The sequence below is a fragment of the Chiloscyllium punctatum genome, chromosome 44 (assembly GCF_047496795.1).
Source record: "Chiloscyllium punctatum isolate Juve2018m chromosome 44, sChiPun1.3, whole genome shotgun sequence".
NCBI lineage: Eukaryota > Metazoa > Chordata > Chondrichthyes > Orectolobiformes > Hemiscylliidae > Chiloscyllium > Chiloscyllium punctatum.
In genome coordinates, this window is record NC_092782.1 from 26280247 (window position 1) to 26298938 (window position 18692).

Consider the following 18692-nt stretch of genomic DNA (forward strand, 5'->3'; position numbering starts at 1 on the left):
ACACGCCAATTTCCTAAAATAATGATGCTGGAATAGCTCTGTTCTTTCCAGCTGGAAGCACAGCCCTCAGCACAATCATTCCAAAGGCCTTCTTAATATCTGTTACAGATTTGGAGTTGAAGAACACTACAAACACGGTGAGGAAGATGGGTTTAGTCAAAGGAAGGAATTTCTAAACTTTTGTTATCATCCTGTCAACTTTGAGTTACAGATACACTGACTGCACATTTATCGTCATTCTTATTTCAGAGGAGCCTCATACTCTGCATGTATAAGCTCAGAGTCATTCATGTGTCTGGAAAAAAAATATAGCAAGTGATTCATTGAGAGAATGCGTGACAGAAATTAAATGCTAAGGTGCAATTGGATGTAAAATATGGTTGCTATGAAATTCATTGATGTCAATATATTGCGATTGTTAATGTGACATATATTAATGTGACATCAAAATGTGTTAACAAAGAATTGTTGATGGATAATGAAAATAATTGTTAAAGACTCATTTTCATTCTTCTTTATAGAGATGTGATGCAAAATATATGTTTTACATATATTAATTAATATCTTCTCAAAGTTTGGATTGCGACCTAGTAGCACATGGGTGGAGGTCCAGTTTTTTGGCAGAAGGGCTTTAATAATTCATGAGGTCAGCACTTTTCACGATTTTAAACTGATATGTGTCAAAGGTGACTGAAGGCCTCCTGATGGGTTAATGGAAGTTTCTTTATATTGTGAGGTTTCTGAACAAGAGGAAAGAAAAAAATATAAGCAACTGACTTAGCAGAAGATAGAATGAGCAAGATTTTTGAAATACATTTAGTGAAAAGCTTCTGAATTCAGTTTGAAGGGAATCTGACTGAAGGCAGATGCAAGAACAGTTTTTTCCAGAAAAATAAGTTTGTTCAGAGCAGTTAAAGAAACAAGTTATCTCTGTATAAAGGTTTCAGTTTGTGAAAACTGCTCAGCCGGAGTGTGTTGATTAGAAATTGTAAATACTGTATCTTTTTACTGTTCTATATTTTTGATTGTGGAATGAAATGAAAAAAATGACAGTTTTAAAACAAGGGATTATGAAAGGATTTGCTGCAGTTTTAAAAAGCAAGTTGCTGAAATTCATTCTAAGTCACATTTACAGTGCTGCTTTGTTTAATCAGGTGGTATGGGGCAGTATGGGGATGTATACAAAGTGAATTTCAGCCAGCAACTAGTTGCTGATTGGCTGTGGACACTCCCCATTGTGGGTGCCAAAGGCCATCTGCCTGATACCAACTATCCGGTTGGCTCCTGGGTAACTGAACAGCTTGTGGGTGTGAAGAAGACTAACAGAAGCCTTTGGACTGCTGAAAAGGCAGACGGTTTTTCAGTGTGTCTCTGTTCAGTAAAATACTCAAAACCTGAAAGAAAGTCAATTTAATTTCTCCCAACAGTACTGCAAGCTGTTGCTTTTAACCCATAAATCAGAGATTTTATAATTTGTGAACCAGTTGCTTTATACCCACTGTGAAGTGGTGAAAGAACCAAAAGGAAAAGGTCAAAGAAGTGAAAAATGTGAGTAATCAATGAACACTCCATCGAATCTTGACAACTGTTGCTGTTTAGCTGTTTTCTCCAATACTTCTTTCCCCTCCATCCATAAAACATTCTTTTGTTGGTTTAGGCATGTTAAGGGATTTTAACAGTTTGAATTATAGTTTAAATGTTAATGTTATGTGGTAACAGTTCATAGTAGTTTACCTGTGGTTAGAATATATTTATTTGTAATAAATACTATTTCTTGTAAACTACAGAAACCTGGCCACTATTTTCTATTAATTGGGTCTATCCAATAAGTAAATTGAGGACCTCCTGTACTTTAATAAATCTTTTAACTCTTCTTTGCTGATGTATCCAGGAATAGTGGAGCCTGAATTCCAGCACACTTCTCCAGTGAGGCATAACTAAATCTGCATTGCTTATTAAATGCAGAAAAGGTCTTAAGTTTTCAGTTTACTGTCCAAAAAAATTTGCAGGTCACAGGACTCAAACTTAAAAGAAGTTGTTCAGTTAAGGAAGGAAAGTGAGTTATGAGGAAAGGCTGGATAGGCTGGGACTTGTTTCCCTGAACTTTCGGAGACTGTGGAATGACCTTATAGAGGTCTATAAAATCATGAGGGCAGTAGATAAGGTGAATAGCCAAGATCATTTTCCAAGGGTAGGGAAGTACAAATCTAGAGGGAACAGAATTTAGGATGAGAGGGTAAAGGTTAAAAAGAGATCTGAGAGGCAACTTTTTCATTGAGAGGGTGGTGCTTGTATGGAATGTGCTGGCGGAGATTTAGATGTAGATTTATTTAATATTACCATTTGCATCTAGATACAATAAAAAGTGTATGATATCACTATGCTTCGGTGCAATCAAGATTGCAAAACAAATTATTGAATAAATAGTATAAATTGTAAAATATTGAATAAGTTGATTTTAAATTTATGTTACTGAAATAGCTTTATAGTTAATCTTTCCCACTCTGTAGACTTCATCCTCTCTGCTTATTCAGTCACCACCATCCAACATTGCCCCTGGGTCTGGCAATGTATTCCTTTTCTGTGGAATTGGTAGAGGCAGATAATTACAACATTTAAAAGACATTTGGACAGGTATGTGAATAGGAAAGATTTACGGGGATATGGGGCAAATGCAGGCAAAAAGGATTAGTTCAGTTCGGGAAAGCTGGTTGGTGTGGAGGAGTTGGACCAATGGGTCTATTTCTGTGCTGTATGACTCTATAATGATGTTTGGGTGTAGATGAGATTTTGTTTCACCAGCTTTAAAATCTTTTAAACTATTGTATTCAGATAGCATGTTTTTAAATTTTATTTCTTTTGTATATTAAACACATTTTATTTTTAAAACCAAATATGCCATCTTATATCTTTTAAGTTCAATGAAAGATCCTAAATTATTTTTTTTTAAAGTATGAAATCTCAGGAAGGTTTCATTCCAAAAATCTGACTTTTCGAGTTGTAACATCAGTTGGGATCATAACAGATGGCAGATGATTGTTCTTCCAGAGGTAGCTTTGTAAAAAATCTGCAGCCATCCTTTTCCCAGAGTGGGTGTCATGGCACATGAAGTTCCCTTAAATTTAAATTCACTATCTCAATGATGCATTCCAGCTTGTTAATTGCAGGATTAGATTCCATAAGGGAGTCCTTCTTCTGAAGGTTACCATTGTCTGGAGCAAAAGTATGTTACAATAATGGCTTCTCACAGGAGTGGGGGATGGAGGCATTGATACGTGAAAACTGGCTGCTGGCCAACAATGGGAATAATACATTTACAATACAGAGTTTCAATGAGCTGTGTCAGAGTTTGCCAGATATCCTTTGATGTAGATACTGAGATTTCAATCCTTCTCTTTGCATAATAAGTTTCAGAGGATGGTCTTTAGTTCTGGCAACAGTCAATTATCTTCCTCCCAGGGACATTTACATAGCTCAGAGTTATCTATAAATGCCAGATGAATAATTTAAATACATTAGTCATTATTTTGTGTAACATTTTCTGGGAATGGTGGACTTTCATATCAGGTGCTGGATTAGTGGTGCTGGAAGAGTACAGCAGTTCAGGCAGCATCCAAGTAGCTTTGAAATCGACGTTTCGGGCAAAAGCCCTTCATCAGGAATTAAGGCAATGAGCCTGAAGCGTGGAGAGATAAGCTAGAGGAGGGTGGGGGTGGGGGTAGGTAGGAAGTAGCATAGAGTACAATGGGTGAGTGGGGGAGGGGATGAAGGTGATAGGTCAGGGAGGAGAGGGTGGAGTGGATAGGTGGAAAAGGAGATAGGCAGGTAGGACAAGTCCGGACAAGTCATGGGGACAGTTACTGAGCTGGAAGTTTAGAACTAGGATGAGGTGGGGGAAGGTGAAATGAAGAAACTGTTGAAGTCCACATTGATGCCCTGGGGTTGAAGTGTTCCGAGGCGGAAGATGAGGCGTTCTTCCTCCAGGCGTCTGGTGGTGAGGGAGCGGCGGTGAAGGAGTCCCAGAACATCTCTGGGACACCCGCACCAATCAACCACACCACCCCGAGGCCCAACATTTCAACTCCCCCTCCCACTCTGCCGAGGACATGGAGGTCCTGGGCCTCCTTCACCGCCGCTCCCTCACCACCAGACGCCTGGAGGAAGAACGCCTCATCTTCCGCCTCGGAACACTTCAACCCCAGGGCATCAATGTGGACTTCAACAGTTTCCTCATTTCCCCTTCCCCCACCTCACCCTAGTTCTAAACGTCCAGCTCAGTAACTGTCCCCATGACTTGTCCGGACTTGTCCTACCTGCCTATCTCCTTTTCCACCTATCCACTCCACCCTCTCCTCCCTGACCTATCACCTTCATCCCCTCCCCTACTCACCCATTGTACTCTATGCTACTTTCTCCCCACCCCCACCCTCCTCTAGCTTATCTCTCCACGCTTCAGGCTCATTGCCTTTATTCCTGATGAAGGGCTTTTGCCCGAAACGTCGATTTAGACCATAAGACCATAAAACATAGGAGTGAAAGTAAGGCCATTCGGCCCATCGAGTCCACTCCGCCATTCAATCATGGCTGATGCGCATTTCAGCTGCACTTACCAGCGTTCTCCCCGTAGCCCTTAATTCCTCTAGACAACAAGAATCTATCAATCTCGGCCTTGAAGACATTTAGCATCCCGGCTTCCACTGCACTCCGTGGCAATGAATTCCACAGGCCCACCACTCTCTGGCTGAAGAAATGTCTCCGCATTTCTGTTCTGAAATGACCCCCTCTAATTCTAAGGCTGTGTCCATGGGTCCTAGTCTCCTCGTCTAACGGAAACAATTTCCTAGCATCCACCTTTTCCAAGCCATGTATTATTTTGTACGTCTCTATTAAGTCTCCCCTTAATCTTCTGAACTCCAATGAATACAATCCCAGTATCCTCAGCCGTTCCTCATATGCTAGACCTGTCATTCCAGGGATCATCCGTGTGAATCTCCGCTGGACACGTTCCAGTGCCAGTATGTCCTTCCTGAGGTGTGGGGACCAAAACTGGACACAGTACTCCAAATGGGGCCTAACCAGAGCTTTATAAAGTCTTAGTAAACATCTCTGCTTTTATATTCCAACCCTCTTGAGATAAGAGACAACATTGCATTCGCTTTATAGAACATAGAACATAGAACAATACAGCGCAGTACAGGCCCTTCGGCCCTCGATGTTGCGCCGATCAAAGCCCACCTAACCTACACTAACCCACTATCCTCCATATACCTATCCAATGCCCGCTTAAATACCCATAAAGAGGGAGAGTCCACTACTGCTACTGGCAGGGCATTCCATGATCTTACGACTCGCTGAGTGAAGAACCTACCCCTAACATCAGTCCTATATCTACCCCCCCTTAATTTAAAGCTATGCCCCCTTGTAATAGCTGACTCCATACGTGGAAAAAGGTTCTCACTGTCAACCCTATCTAAACCCCTAATCATCTTGTACACCTCTATCAAATCACCCCTAAACCTTCTTTTCTCCAAAGAAAACAACCCCAAGTGCCTCAGCCTTTCCTCATAGGATCTTCCTACCATACCAGGCAACATCCTGGTAAACTTCCTCTGCACCCGTTCCAGTGCCTCCACATCCTTCCTATAGTATGGCGACCAAAACTGCACACAATATTCCAGATGCGGCCGCACCAGAGTCTTATACAACTGCAGCATGACCTCAGGACTCCGGAACTCAATTCCTCTACCAATAAAAGCCAGTACGCCATATGCCTTCTTCACTGCACTATTTACCTGGGTGGCAACTTTCAGAGATCTGTGTACATGGACACCAAGATCCCTCTGCTCTTCCACACTACCAAGTAGTCTACCATTAGCCCAGTAATCCATCTTTTTATTACTCTTACCAAAGTGAATCACTTCACACTTAGCTACATTGAACTCCATTTGCCACCTTTCTGCCCAGCTCTGCAGCTTCTCTATATCCCGCTGTAACCTGCCATATCCTTCCTCACTGTCTACAACTCCTCCGACTTTCGTATCATCCGCAAACTTGCTCACCCAACCTTCTAACCCTTCCTCCAGGTCATTTATAAAAATGACAAACAGCAATGGTCCCAAAACAGATCCTTGCGGAACACCACTAGTGACGGCACTCCAAGATGAACCTTTGCCATCAACTACTACCCTCTGTCTTCTTCCAGAGAGCCAATTCCTAATCCAAACCTCCAACTCACCCTCAATGCCATATCTCTGTATTTTCTGCAGTAGCCTACCATGGGGGACCTTATCAAACCTTATCTTTCTTAATCACGGACTCAACCTGCATGTTTACCTTTAGAGAATCCTCGACTAGCACTCCCAGATCCCTTTGTGCTTTGGCTTTTTTAATTTTCTCACCATTTAGAAAGTAGTCCATGCTTTTATTCTTTTTGCCAAAGTGCAAGACCTCGCACTTGCTCACGTTAAATTCCATCAGCCATTTCCTGGACCACTCTCCCAACCTGTCTAGATCCTTCTGTAGCCTCCCCACTTCCTCAGTACTACCTGCCTGTCCACCTAACTTCGTATCATCGGCAAACTTCGCTAGAATGCCCCCGGTTCCCTCATCCAAATCATTAATATATAATGCGAACAGCTGTGGCCCCAGCACCGAACCCTGCGGGACACCGCTCGTCACCGGCTGCCATTCTGAAAAAGAAACTTTTATCCCAACTCTCTGCCTTCTGTTCGACAGCCAATCCTCAATCCATCCCAACAGCTCACCTCGAACACCATGGGCCCTCACCTTGCTCAGCAGCCTCCCGTGTGGCACCTTATCAAAGGCCTTTTGCAAGTCTAGATAGACCACATCCACTGGGTTTCCCTGGTCTAACCTACTTGTTACCTCTTCAAAAAATTCCAACAGGTTTGTCAGGCATGACCTCCTTTTACTAAATCCATGTTGACTTGTTCTAATCAGACTCTGCTCTTCCAAGAATTTAGAAACCTCATCCTTAATGATGGATTCTAGAATTTTACCAACAACCGAGGTTAAGCTGATTGGCCTATAATTTTCCATCTTTTGCCTTGATCCTTTCTTGAACAAGGGGGTTACAACAGCCATCTTCCAATCATCCGGGACCTTTCCTGACTCCAGTGACTCTTGAAAGATCTCAACCAATGCCTCTGCTATTTCCTCAGCCACCTCTCTCAGAACTCTAGGGTGTATCCCATCGGGGCCAGGAGATTTATCAATTTTAAGACTTTTTAACTTTTCTAGCACTATCTCTTTCGTAATGGCAACCATACTCAACTCAGCCCCGTGACACCATTTAATTTTTGGGATATTACTCATGTCTTCCACTGTGAAAACTGACGCAAAGTACTTGTTAAGTTCTCCTGCTATTTCCTTATCTCCCATCACTAGGCTTCCTGCATCAGTTTGAAGTGGCCCAATGTCTACTTTTGCCTGTCGTTTGTTTCTTATGTACTGAAAGAAACTTTTACTATTATTTCTAATATTACTGGCTAGCCTACCTTCATATTTGATCCTCTCATTTCTTATTACGCTCTTTGTTATCCTCTGTTTGCTTTTGGTATCCTTCCCAATCTTCTAATTTCCCACTGTTCTTAGCCACTTTATAGGATCTCTCTTTTTCTTTAATACATTTCCTGACTTCCTTTGTCAGCCAAGGTTGTCTAATCCCTCCCCGGTTAATCTTTTTTTTCTTGGGAATGAACCTCTCTACAGTGTCCTCAATTATACCTACAAACTCCTGCCATTTTTGCTCTACTGTCTTCCCGGTTAGCCTCTGCTTCCAGTCTATTTTAGTCAGTTCCTCTCTCATGCCCTCATAATTACCTTTATTCAACTGTAACACCATTACATCCGATTTTGCCTTCTCCCTTTCAAACTCCAGACTGAACTCTACCATATTATGGTCGCTACTTCCTAAGGGTTCCCTTACTTTAAGATCTTTTATAGAGTCTGGTTCATTGCAAAGCACTAGGTCCAGAATAGCCTGTTCTCTTGTGGGCTCCATGACAAGTTGTTCCAAAAAGCCATCCTGTAAGCATTCCATGAATTCTCTTTCTTTAGATCCAAGTAGATTTCAAAGCTACTTGGATGCTGCCTGAACTGCTGTGCTCTTCCAGCACCACTAATCCAGAATCTGGTTTCCAGCATCTGCAGTCATTGTTTTTACATATCAGGTGACTTTAATGGCCATCTTAACTGTCTTCTCCAAAACCCAAGTCAAAATCTTCTAAGTTAGTGAATGAGATTTAAAGATTAATAGTCCATATTACAGATCGTTAGGAGATGTACCAAGCAACATTGTCTATGAAACAGAAATTGCTGGAGAAACTCAGCATATATGGCAACATCTGCCGAGAGAAAGCTGAGTTCACGTTTCAGGTCGAGTGAATGGGAGTTTTTTTTACTGTCAAATGTGTATGAAGGAGAGCTGTATTATACTCTGAGGAATTTATTTCCAAATGGCTCTTGCGTTCTGCCCATAGTGGATACTGAATGATTAGTAATAGCATGGGAAGTATGAAAAGGTAGGGGATTGATGCAGGCAAAAAGAGTTTCAGAGCCATGTGGGATGTAAGGTGTGAGGCTGTTAGAGTTTTAAGGCAGATCTTCTAACCAATCCACCTCAGTATTCACCAGCCCGGCAGTTGCGAATGCTTGGCTTCAGGGTGGATGTGAAATAACTCCACAGAGGCCAGTATCCGGTCACCCTTTATTTACAAATGGAATGTCCTTGATACTGGTCTAGCTCCCTCGGAGCCAGCTGTCAGTGTCAGAATGTCTGACACTCTTTTTTTTCTCTTTCAATTTCCACCACCAGGAAGAAAGGAAACACCCAAGTGGCCAGTGACAAGCAGTGCCCTTCACATCAAAGGGCGATGCTGTGTGATCAAATAGTGAAGGGGAGGGCAGGGGTTAAATCAAAATATTGTTGGAGGGGGAAATAATACCCTCCACTCCCTGTGATGCCCACCTCTTCCTGAACAATTCGAGGGTGTATGTGTACACCGCATACTCCTTCTCCAGAGACACCTGGGCTCTAACATAACCGCAGTAGCATTTTCTTTTAAAATGCTACTACAGTAAATGCTCTGAAGCTATTTCTTCGGTCAGAGGATCCAGGAATAAAGTAAAATTCAACAATTGCAGCTCAGCCAGTCAGCCATGAAATAAAAAAGCAATCTTCCACAAGAGGAGTAGTGGAAATCTGGAATTCTCTGCCTGAAACTGCTGTAAATGCTGAGGATAAATTGAAATTTTCAAGACAGATGTGAAACAACTCCACAGGGGCTGGTATCCAGTCACTAAGTCATCCTTTATTTACATGTGGAGAGTCCTTAACATTGATCCAGCTCCCTCAGAGCCAGCTCTCAGAGTGGACAGGATGCCCAACACTCCTCTATTTTTTTTATCGTTAACCCCACTAACTGCAGTAGTGCTTATTTTTCCCCAGCCCCCATGTTGTGTGTGTGTAGGTGTGAGACACAGTGAAAGACACAAGGTGCACAAATCTTTATTTAGTTTCCACCACCAGGAAGAAAAGAAACACCCGAGTGGCCAGTGACAAACAATGCCCCTCACATCAAAGGGCAATGCTGCATGATCAGTGAAGGGGAGGGCAGGGATAAAATCAAAATAGAATTGGACGGAGAAATAATACACTCCACTCCCTGCGGCGCCCACCTCTCCCTGAACAACTCCAGTGTGTTGGTGGACACCACGTGCTCCTTCTCCAGAGACACCCGGGCTCTAACATAACCGCAGAAGAGGGGTACACTCCTGTTTGTTTTCTTTTTATCTTTTTTCATTTAAAAAAAAATTTTCCCCTACACTACCGCCTAACTGCGGTAGTGCTTATTTTTTCCCCAGCACTCATGTTGTGTGTGTGCAGGTGTGAGACACAGTGAAAGACACAAGGTGCATGAATCTTTATTCAATTTCCACCACCAGGAAGATAGGAAAACACCCGAGTGGCCAGTGACAAGCACTGCCCTTCACATCAAAGGGCAATGCTGTGTGATCAAAACAGTGAAGGGGAGGGTAGGGACTAAATCAAAATAGAGTTGGAGGGGGAAATAATGCACTCCACTCCCTGCGGCGCCCACCTCTCCCTGAACAACTCCAGGGTGTTGGTGGACACCGCGTGCTCCTTCTCCAGAGACACCTGGGCTCGAACATAACCGCAGAAGAGGGGTACACTCCTGTTTTTATTTTTTTTCTTTCTTTTATTTCTTTTTTAAACCCCTACACTACCGCCTAAGTGCGGTAGTGCTTATTTTTTCCCCAGCACCCATGGTGTGTGTGTGCAGGTGTAAAACACAGTGAAAGACACAAAGTGCGCGAATCTTTATTCAATTTCCACCACCAGGAAGATATGAATAACACCCGAGTGGCCAGTGACAAGCACTGCCCTTCAAACCAAAGGGCAATGCTGTGTGAGCAAAACAGTGATGGGGAGGGTAGGGACTAAATCAAAATAGAGTTGGAGGGGGAAATAATGCACTCCACTCCCTGCGGCGCCCACCTCTCCCTGAACAACTCCAGGGTGTTGGTGGACACCGCGTGCTCCTTCTCCAGAGACACCTGGGCTCTAACATAACCGCAGAAGAGGGGTACACTCCTGTTTTTATTTTTTTTTATTTTATTTTTTCCTCTTTTCTTCTTTTTTTTTAAAACCCCCACACTACCGCCTAAGTGCGGTAGTGCTTATTATTTTTTTTCCCCAGCACCCATGGTGTGTGTGTGTGTGTAGATGTGAGACACAGTGAAAAGACACAAAGTGCACAAATCTTTATTCAATTTCCACCACCAGGAAGATAGGAAAAACACCCGGGTGGCCAGTGACAAGCACTGCCCTTCAAACCACAGGGCAATGCTGTGTGATCAAAACAGTGAAGGGGAGGGTAGGGACTAAATCAAAATAGAGTTGGAGGGAGAAATGATGCACTCCACTCCCTGCGGCGCCAACCTCTCCCTGAACGACTCCAGGGTGTTGGTGGACACCGCGTGCTCCTTCTCCAGAGACACCTGGGCTCTAACATAACCGCAGAAGAGGGGTACACTCCTGTTTTTATTTTTATTTTTATTTTTTTTCCAGAAGGGAAGGAAACACTCAAGTGGCCAGTCACAACTCCAGGGTGTTGGTGGACACCGCGTGCTCCTTCTCCAGAGACACCTGGGCTCTAACATAACCGCAGAAGAGGGGTACACTCCTGTTTTTATTTTTTTTTTATTTTTTTTAGTGCTTATTTTTTCCCCCAGCACCCATGGTGTGTGTGTGCAGGTGTGAGACACAGTGAAAAGACACAAAGTGCACAAATCTTTATTCAATTTCCACCACCAGGAAGATAGGAAAAACACCCGAGTGGCCAGTGACAAGCACTGCCCTTCAAACCACAGGGCAATGCTGTGTGAGCAAAACAGTGAAGGGGAGGGTAGGGACTAAATCAAAATAGAGTTGGAGGGAGAAATGATGCACTCCACTCCCTGCGGCGCCCACCTCTCCCTGAACGACTCCAGGGTGTTGGTGGACACCGCGTGCTCCTTCTCCAGAGACACCTGGGCTCTAACATAACCGCAGAAGAGGGGTACACTCCTGTTTTTAATCTGTCAGCCGGAATTCCCTGATTGGACCAGATGAACAGCCGCAATGGGAACTCCACCTGGCTGACCTCATTACAATCACTACAGGTAGGTCTTATTTCATTCTGCACCTAATCTTTCAGAGTGAAAACCGACCTTTTTTCTAATTAATTGATGTGATGTTAGTGTTACTGGCTGGGCTAGCATTTATTGCATTTCCATGTTTGCCCCTCAGAAGGTTGGGTTAGTTGCTTTCTTTAACCATTGTAGTCTATTTGCTGTAGGTAAACCCACAATGCCATTAGGTAGGGAATTCCAAAGTTTTGACACAGTAAAGGAATTGCAATATATTTCCAAGTCCGTAAGAAATAGGAACAGGAGTAGGCTGTGGAGCCTGGTCCACCATTCAATGGGATCATGGCTGATCTGACATTCCTCATATGCCCTTTCCTGCATTTTCCCCTTAACCCATGACTCCCCTGCTGTTCAAGTATCTAAATTGGCCTTTAATATACACTCTGTCTCCATGACAAAATTCCAAAGACTCTCAACTCTCCGAAGAAGAAATTCTTCCTCTCAGTCTTAAATTGGCCTCCAGAACCTCCCATGAGGAGAAACACCCTCTCAGCATTTACTCTGTCAAGTCCTTTATGAATCTTTCATGTCTCAATAAGATCATTTCTCATTCTTTTAAACTCCAGTGTAGAGTCCCAATCTGTTTAGCCTTTGCTCACAAGACAACCACCCATCCCAGGGATCATCCGAGTTAACCATCGCCAATAAAATTATACCTTTCAATAATTAAGGGAAACTGTTCACATATTCTAGATGTGGTCTCACCATCACCTTTATTGTTGCAGTAAGACCACTCTTGTACTCCAACTCCCTTGAAATAAGGGCCAAAATTCCATTACCCTTCCTGGTTAGGTGCTGCACCTGTGTGCTAGATTTCTATGTCTTCTGCACAAGTATCCCCTTTGTTTTGCAGTTTTCTACAGTTTTTCTTTTAATTAATAGCTGTTCTCCTTTCTCAAGTGAATAACTTCACATTTTCCCACATTATACCCCATTTGCCAACTTTTTGCCCACTTTCTTAACCCACCAATATCTCTCTGTAAACTGTTTATATCCCTCTTGCTAACTGTCTTTTCACCTACTCAGGATGGTGAATGGCTTGGGGGAAACTGTCAGGTGGTGGTGTTGCCTTGTATCTGTTGCCCTTATCCTTTTAGATGGTTGTGGTCATGGATTTGGAAGATGTTAAATAAGGAGCAGTGGTGAATTTCTGCATTGCATCTTACTGCTGATACTGAGCATCGGTGTTAGAGGGAGTGAACGTGATACAAATCAAGCAGGCTGATATGTTCTGGATGACACCAAGCTTTTGAGTTTTGTTGCAGTTGCACTCAGCCAGGCTAGTGGGGAGTATTCCATCACACTCCTGACTTGTGCCTTTAGACAGTGCACAGACTTTGAGTGAGAAGACAAGTTACTCATATCAGACATGTTAGTCACTGCATTCATGAGAGTTGAGAGTTTGGTCAATGGTAACCCCAGGCTGTTCACAGTAGGGTATTCAGTGATTGTAATATCACTGAATGTTAAAGGGGATATGGTTAGACTCTCTCTTCTTGGCGACTGGTATTGCTTGCTGAAATCTGGATATTATACAGATCTTGCTACATTCGGGAATTAACTGCTTCAGTATCTGAGTTGTGAATGGTCCTGAAAATTGTACATCATCTGCAAATATCTATACTTCTAACATTATGATTGAGGGAAGGGCACTGATGCAGCTGAAGATGGTTGGCCCTGACAGACTGGAACTTCTGTGGTGCAGTGGCAGAGACCATACCTCTGAGGAAGAAGACCCAGGTTCAAGAACTCCTGCAGAGCTGAGATATCTGGAGCTGAGCTGAGATGACTGATTACCAAAAAATAAGGCTGGTATGGCTCCAACCAGCCTTAGAGTGGCCATTTTTACAAAGAGGTCAGATAAGTCAGGTGTGGAGGAGAGCAAACATCTCAACACAGTGGGAGAAGACTAATGTGTCATTGCTTCCATGATTGTGAAGTCAGCCACCATGTTTCCAGTGGTGACCGATTGCACTACCTCCAGCTAGGAAAAGGATAGCCACTTAGAATAGAAATGAGGAGAAATTTCTTCACCTAGGCAGTAAATGGTGAATCTTTAGAATATGCCACATCAGAGGGCTGAGAATGTTCAGTCCACAAATATACTCAAAGATGAGATTGCTAGATCTTAGATACAAAGGGAGTTCCTGGACCTGGGAATACAGTGGCAAAGTAGCTGGTGTAGAATATTAACCGTTGTCTTATTGAATGGGCAGCAAGCTTGAGCACAATCCTCTCCTTCTCTCTATTTCTCACGTACTTTATCACATGCCAATGCCATCTGAAAGAATTTCACGTACAATGAATTACATTACAGTTCAGTGACGGGATAATTGTAAGTAATTTTAATAATGCAGGTCAATTTAAGGTAATTTAACATGCAATACTAGAATAAATATATGGTTTGGATGCTAAAGATAGCAAGTTAATACACTATGAGTATCTGATGAATGACAACAGTTCATACATATCAATTGTATCATTGCAATAATTTGTACAGGGTAATAATTTGTACAAAGTCTTAAAATTTAATACTACAGGGCAACACATTCCACTGTGGAGAAATAGAACATCATTTTATCAACAGACCTTCACGTGAGTTCCCACTCTCAATCATATTATTTTGAAAGATATTCGACTATATCAGGCACCCTACCACAAAAACAAACTGAAGACTATATCAGCCTCGACCATGCTTCAGGACTGCCAGTCCCAATAATCAACCAACTTGAATGATGAATGATGTTAAACATTTCCAGTAAGACACAGAAAATACCTCAAAAAGAGCAAATTTCATTATCAGCAAAAATATAGTCAAAGAAGTTATATTATCAAGTAGAAGTAGACACTAAACGTGACAGAAATTTCTCTCAGCAATTTTTGTGCAGAGGTCAGCATATGTCTGTTTGAAAACAAAAAAAAAGGAATTTCAGATGAATATGTTCAATATTGTGCTAGAATCTTATGGTTCAGCTTCAGGATTAGGACTTACCATTGTGTTATAATTCACAAATACTTTTTAAACTTACTTTTCATTGTATCTGGTGAAATTCTATAGGCATATCATTACAGACTCAATGATACTGCAGTGTAAATAATAGAATCTGTGTGTGTAAAACATTTTATTTTAAAAAGCACAACTTATTCTGAAAATATATTGCATTCCAAACCTCTGCTACAGTCTGAGGAAAAGTCACTTGCTTGTCTTTTCCATTTCTTAAAATTTTTCATGAGAAGGGAATAAATATTGTAACATCATGCCTATTGTAATGCAACACGACCCAAAATCCTTAGTAATATGAAAACAAAGAACTCTGGCATGAATACAAATCAGGTTGACAGCTTTAGATAATTACACTTCAAATCTCCAAACTCTTATCTTGTTGGAGGAAAAATCTATGATCACTGACCCAGAGTAGTGACCTGACTTAGACAATCTTTTGCACTTTGACTGTCATTTGCAATTTCGGTGCAATTAGCTAGTTCTTTTCTTAAATTGGCAAGCTCCTCATTTCTTTTCAGTAGATCAGAAGAAATTTGACCAATCCTTCCAATCAGATCATTTATTTGTGGTTCCAAGAGAGAGAAACTCTTTCTGACATTGTAAACTTTAGGTTTAAGGTCATTGGCAAACATAACTGCTTTAACAAGTTTAGCTCGACTATCTTCCAAACTCAAAAGTCTGTCTGAAAGATTAATATCTTCAACCTTCAATTCAGTCAATTTCTTCTGTAGTAATTCAATTCTGTCTGTATTTCCAGATACCATATTCTTAAGTTGGGTGACTCTTTCAACACTTGTCGCAATTAAGTTCCCGATGTTGTGAACAGTAGTTTTTTCGACATTATTCACCTTGTTTTCCAGTTCACGCAAAGAATCTTTCAGCAAACTAATATCTGAATCCAGACCAGATATCCGTCGAATGTCAGTTCTGACACCAGAAAGTTTTGTGGTGACATCGCTAGATATTTGAACTGTATTCTTGTCTATCCTGTCAATGGTATCAGAAAGAGAAACTAATTTTTCATCCAATTTATTTCGTTTTTCTGTGAGGCTGGATGACCATATCTTCATTTTCATGATTTCTGTTTGCAGGTATTCTACTTGCTTCAGCAGTGAATGATCTTTAAGTTTGCTCATAATTTCTTGTGCACTTTCACACTATGTAGAGAGAAACAAACTACGTCAATGATACCATAAGTATAAAATTACAAATTCATTTGCATGTTTGTTCTTTCATTATATAGATCAGTAATAATTGTATTGTACCTTTTCATCTTTATCAATAACATGTCAAAATGTGTGCAAATGCAATAGATTAACTTGAAATGTACTGTTATTATTTCAGCAAGTACAGCATGAGTTTTGAACCCAAGTTCCCACAAACAGCAATGAACTAAATGACCATTAATATTCTTATTCTATGTTGGCTGATGAAGAAATATTAGTGGAGAGAATGTCTTGCTCTTCCTCAAACGCTGCTATGAAATATTTAAGAAACATCTTAATCAAAAGTACATTGTATGCAGACACATTATCTCATCTGAAGCACAATGCAGGGGCTCTGCTGTATTAGAGCCGACATTATGCCTTCAGTTAATGTAATTCCTATATTTAAAGAGGGGGTTGTCATCTAGTCAGGTCAAGACCAATTGAAATTAAGGAACAGATGATAGTTATATGTTAGTTAAGGGATTACTAAGTGACCACTTGACTGGGTATAAGTATAAGAGGAATACATAATCACTGCTGTTATAACTTGTGATGAGAATGGAAATAAAATCCTGATACGAAAACTATATGCATCTAGATTGACCGACAAGTATTTTATTAAGTTTTCGGAGGTATTTAGAGAGAAGACAATGGTAGTGTAGTAGATGAAGTTTATCTGGACTTTCAAAACACTTTTGGTAAGGTGCTTCATAATATATTAATGACTAAGATCAGAGAATGTAGATTCAAAGGACAAGTGATGAAATGGATTGCCTGTTCCTCTCAGGTTGGAAAACAGCGTGGGAGTTAAAGGCGGTTATTCAGAGTGGCTGCAATTGGAAATAGTGATCCAGAAGGGAGAATGCTGGGGGCACTGTTTTTCATAACTTACATCCTCAATGTAGACGGGAATCAAAAGTAGCATTACTGAATATGTGGATAACACCAAATTAGGGCGAAAAGTCAATACTGATGAGGTCTTTAACAAATTACAATGAGATATTAATGAACTTGCAGAATGGACAAATAATTGGCAAAAGAAGCTCAACATAGAGAAGCCAGAGATAGTATATTTTGGTAGGAGGAATCAGGCAGTAAGTTCTTACTTGGAAGATGCAAGTCTAGATGGAGTACAGAAAAAAATGGATCGCTGAGTACAAATACAATAATAAAGGTGATGAAATAAATCAAACCAAACACACAACTATTTCTTGAGGTATAGAATTGAAGAGTAAGAAGGTTATGCAAAACCTATATCAAGGCTTGGTTAGATCACACTTGTAATTCTCATCACCATATTATAAAAAGTACTTCAAAGCACTGGAGAAGGTTCAGAGAAAAGTAACATTGATAATGCCAGAAATACATATGTTTGCGTGACAGGAAAGAATTGACTACTTTTTTTCCTTGAAAAAAAAAGGCTGAATGATTATCTAACAGTTATTGAAATGATGAAAAATGCTTACAGAATGGATAAAGGGAATGCTTCCTCTCATAAGTAAAAGCATAACTGGAGGCTATCAAAATAATATAAACAATTGCTAAGAAATCTAGTAGCAATTCAGAATAAATTTATTTAATTAAAACAATGATAAGAATGTGGAAATTGCTAACACAGGAAGTGGTTAAAATAAATAGTATCGAAACAGTTAAGGTAAATCAAGCTTAAGAGGGAGGTGATTATAAGGACGGATTTAGATGAGGAAGATGAGAGAAGTCTTGTGTATTGCATAGATAGCGATGTAGTCAGATTAAGTAGCCTGTATCTGCCATCCGTATCGGGTCCTGCCAATATCTGACTCCAGGCCCAAAACAACATGGTTCTTTACTGCCCCCTGGACAATTTGGGATGGTAAATAAATGCTGGCCTAACATGGACAAATTTTTTTAAAATTACACAATCCTCTGAAAACTCTGGACTCAAATTCTTCAGATGAGACTGCTAACTGAGCCAAGTTAATACGCATATAAATTACATAGTTTGCTGCTGTCAAATAATTAGTTACCAAAACATGTTTTATTCTGCAGCTGCCTTTGTGAATTCTACTTACGTGATGTGCCATCATTCATATGGAATTACCAAATCAAATAATTTCTGTCTATTACTTAACATCGCAGTATAAAGTAACTCAATACTGTCCATAAGGTCAGGTATGTCTAAAATTCTAAATAATCAAACGTTATCCTCAATTATAGGTTAGGTAAATTTATGTCACAATGGAGCCTGTTTTAGGTCACAATGTCCTTAGGTTACAGAATGTCAATAAACCCCACATTACAAGTCACTTTGGTCTGTCTCAATAGCTGTGAATTTTTGGCTTGCTTATGAAGGTGTTTATGAGGCTGTAATTTACATGCATAACTATTTTTGTGAATGTGAAAACAAATTACTGGATAAACTCAACTGGTCTCCGACAGTGTCTGTGGAGAGAAAAAAGCAGAGTTAATGCTTTGAATCCAACATGATTCTTTGCAACCAACAGTGACCACTTCCCTTAGCTCCTCTTAGTATTTTCAATTTTGTTACATTTCTGCTGTACCTGCATCAGACAGCAGTTGAAAAGGTTGCAGCTGTACAGGCCACTGTTGGAATATTGCATGCAATTCTGGTCTCCTTCCTATTGGAAAGATGTTGTGAAACTTGAAAGTGTTCAGAAAAGATTTACAAGGATGTTGCCAGTGTTGGAGGATATGAGCTTTGGGGAGAGGCTGAACAGGCTGGGGCTGTTTTCCCAGAAGCGTTGGAG

General features: G+C 40.9%; 1 protein-coding gene across 3 annotated transcripts in view; it reads right to left on the reverse strand.

The window, feature by feature from the left end:
• Positions 1-14055: 14055 nt before the first annotated feature.
• Positions 14056-18692, reverse strand: part of ikbip (IKBKB interacting protein) — a 29836-nt gene continuing 25199 nt past the window's right edge. For all 3 annotated transcript variants that reach the window (XM_072562509.1, XM_072562505.1, XM_072562507.1), the window contains exon 3: positions 14056-15894. In XM_072562509.1, coding sequence (XP_072418610.1) covers positions 15136-15894 — 759 coding nt within the window. In that variant the 3' untranslated portion in view covers positions 14056-15135. The remainder of the gene's footprint in view (positions 15895-18692) is intronic.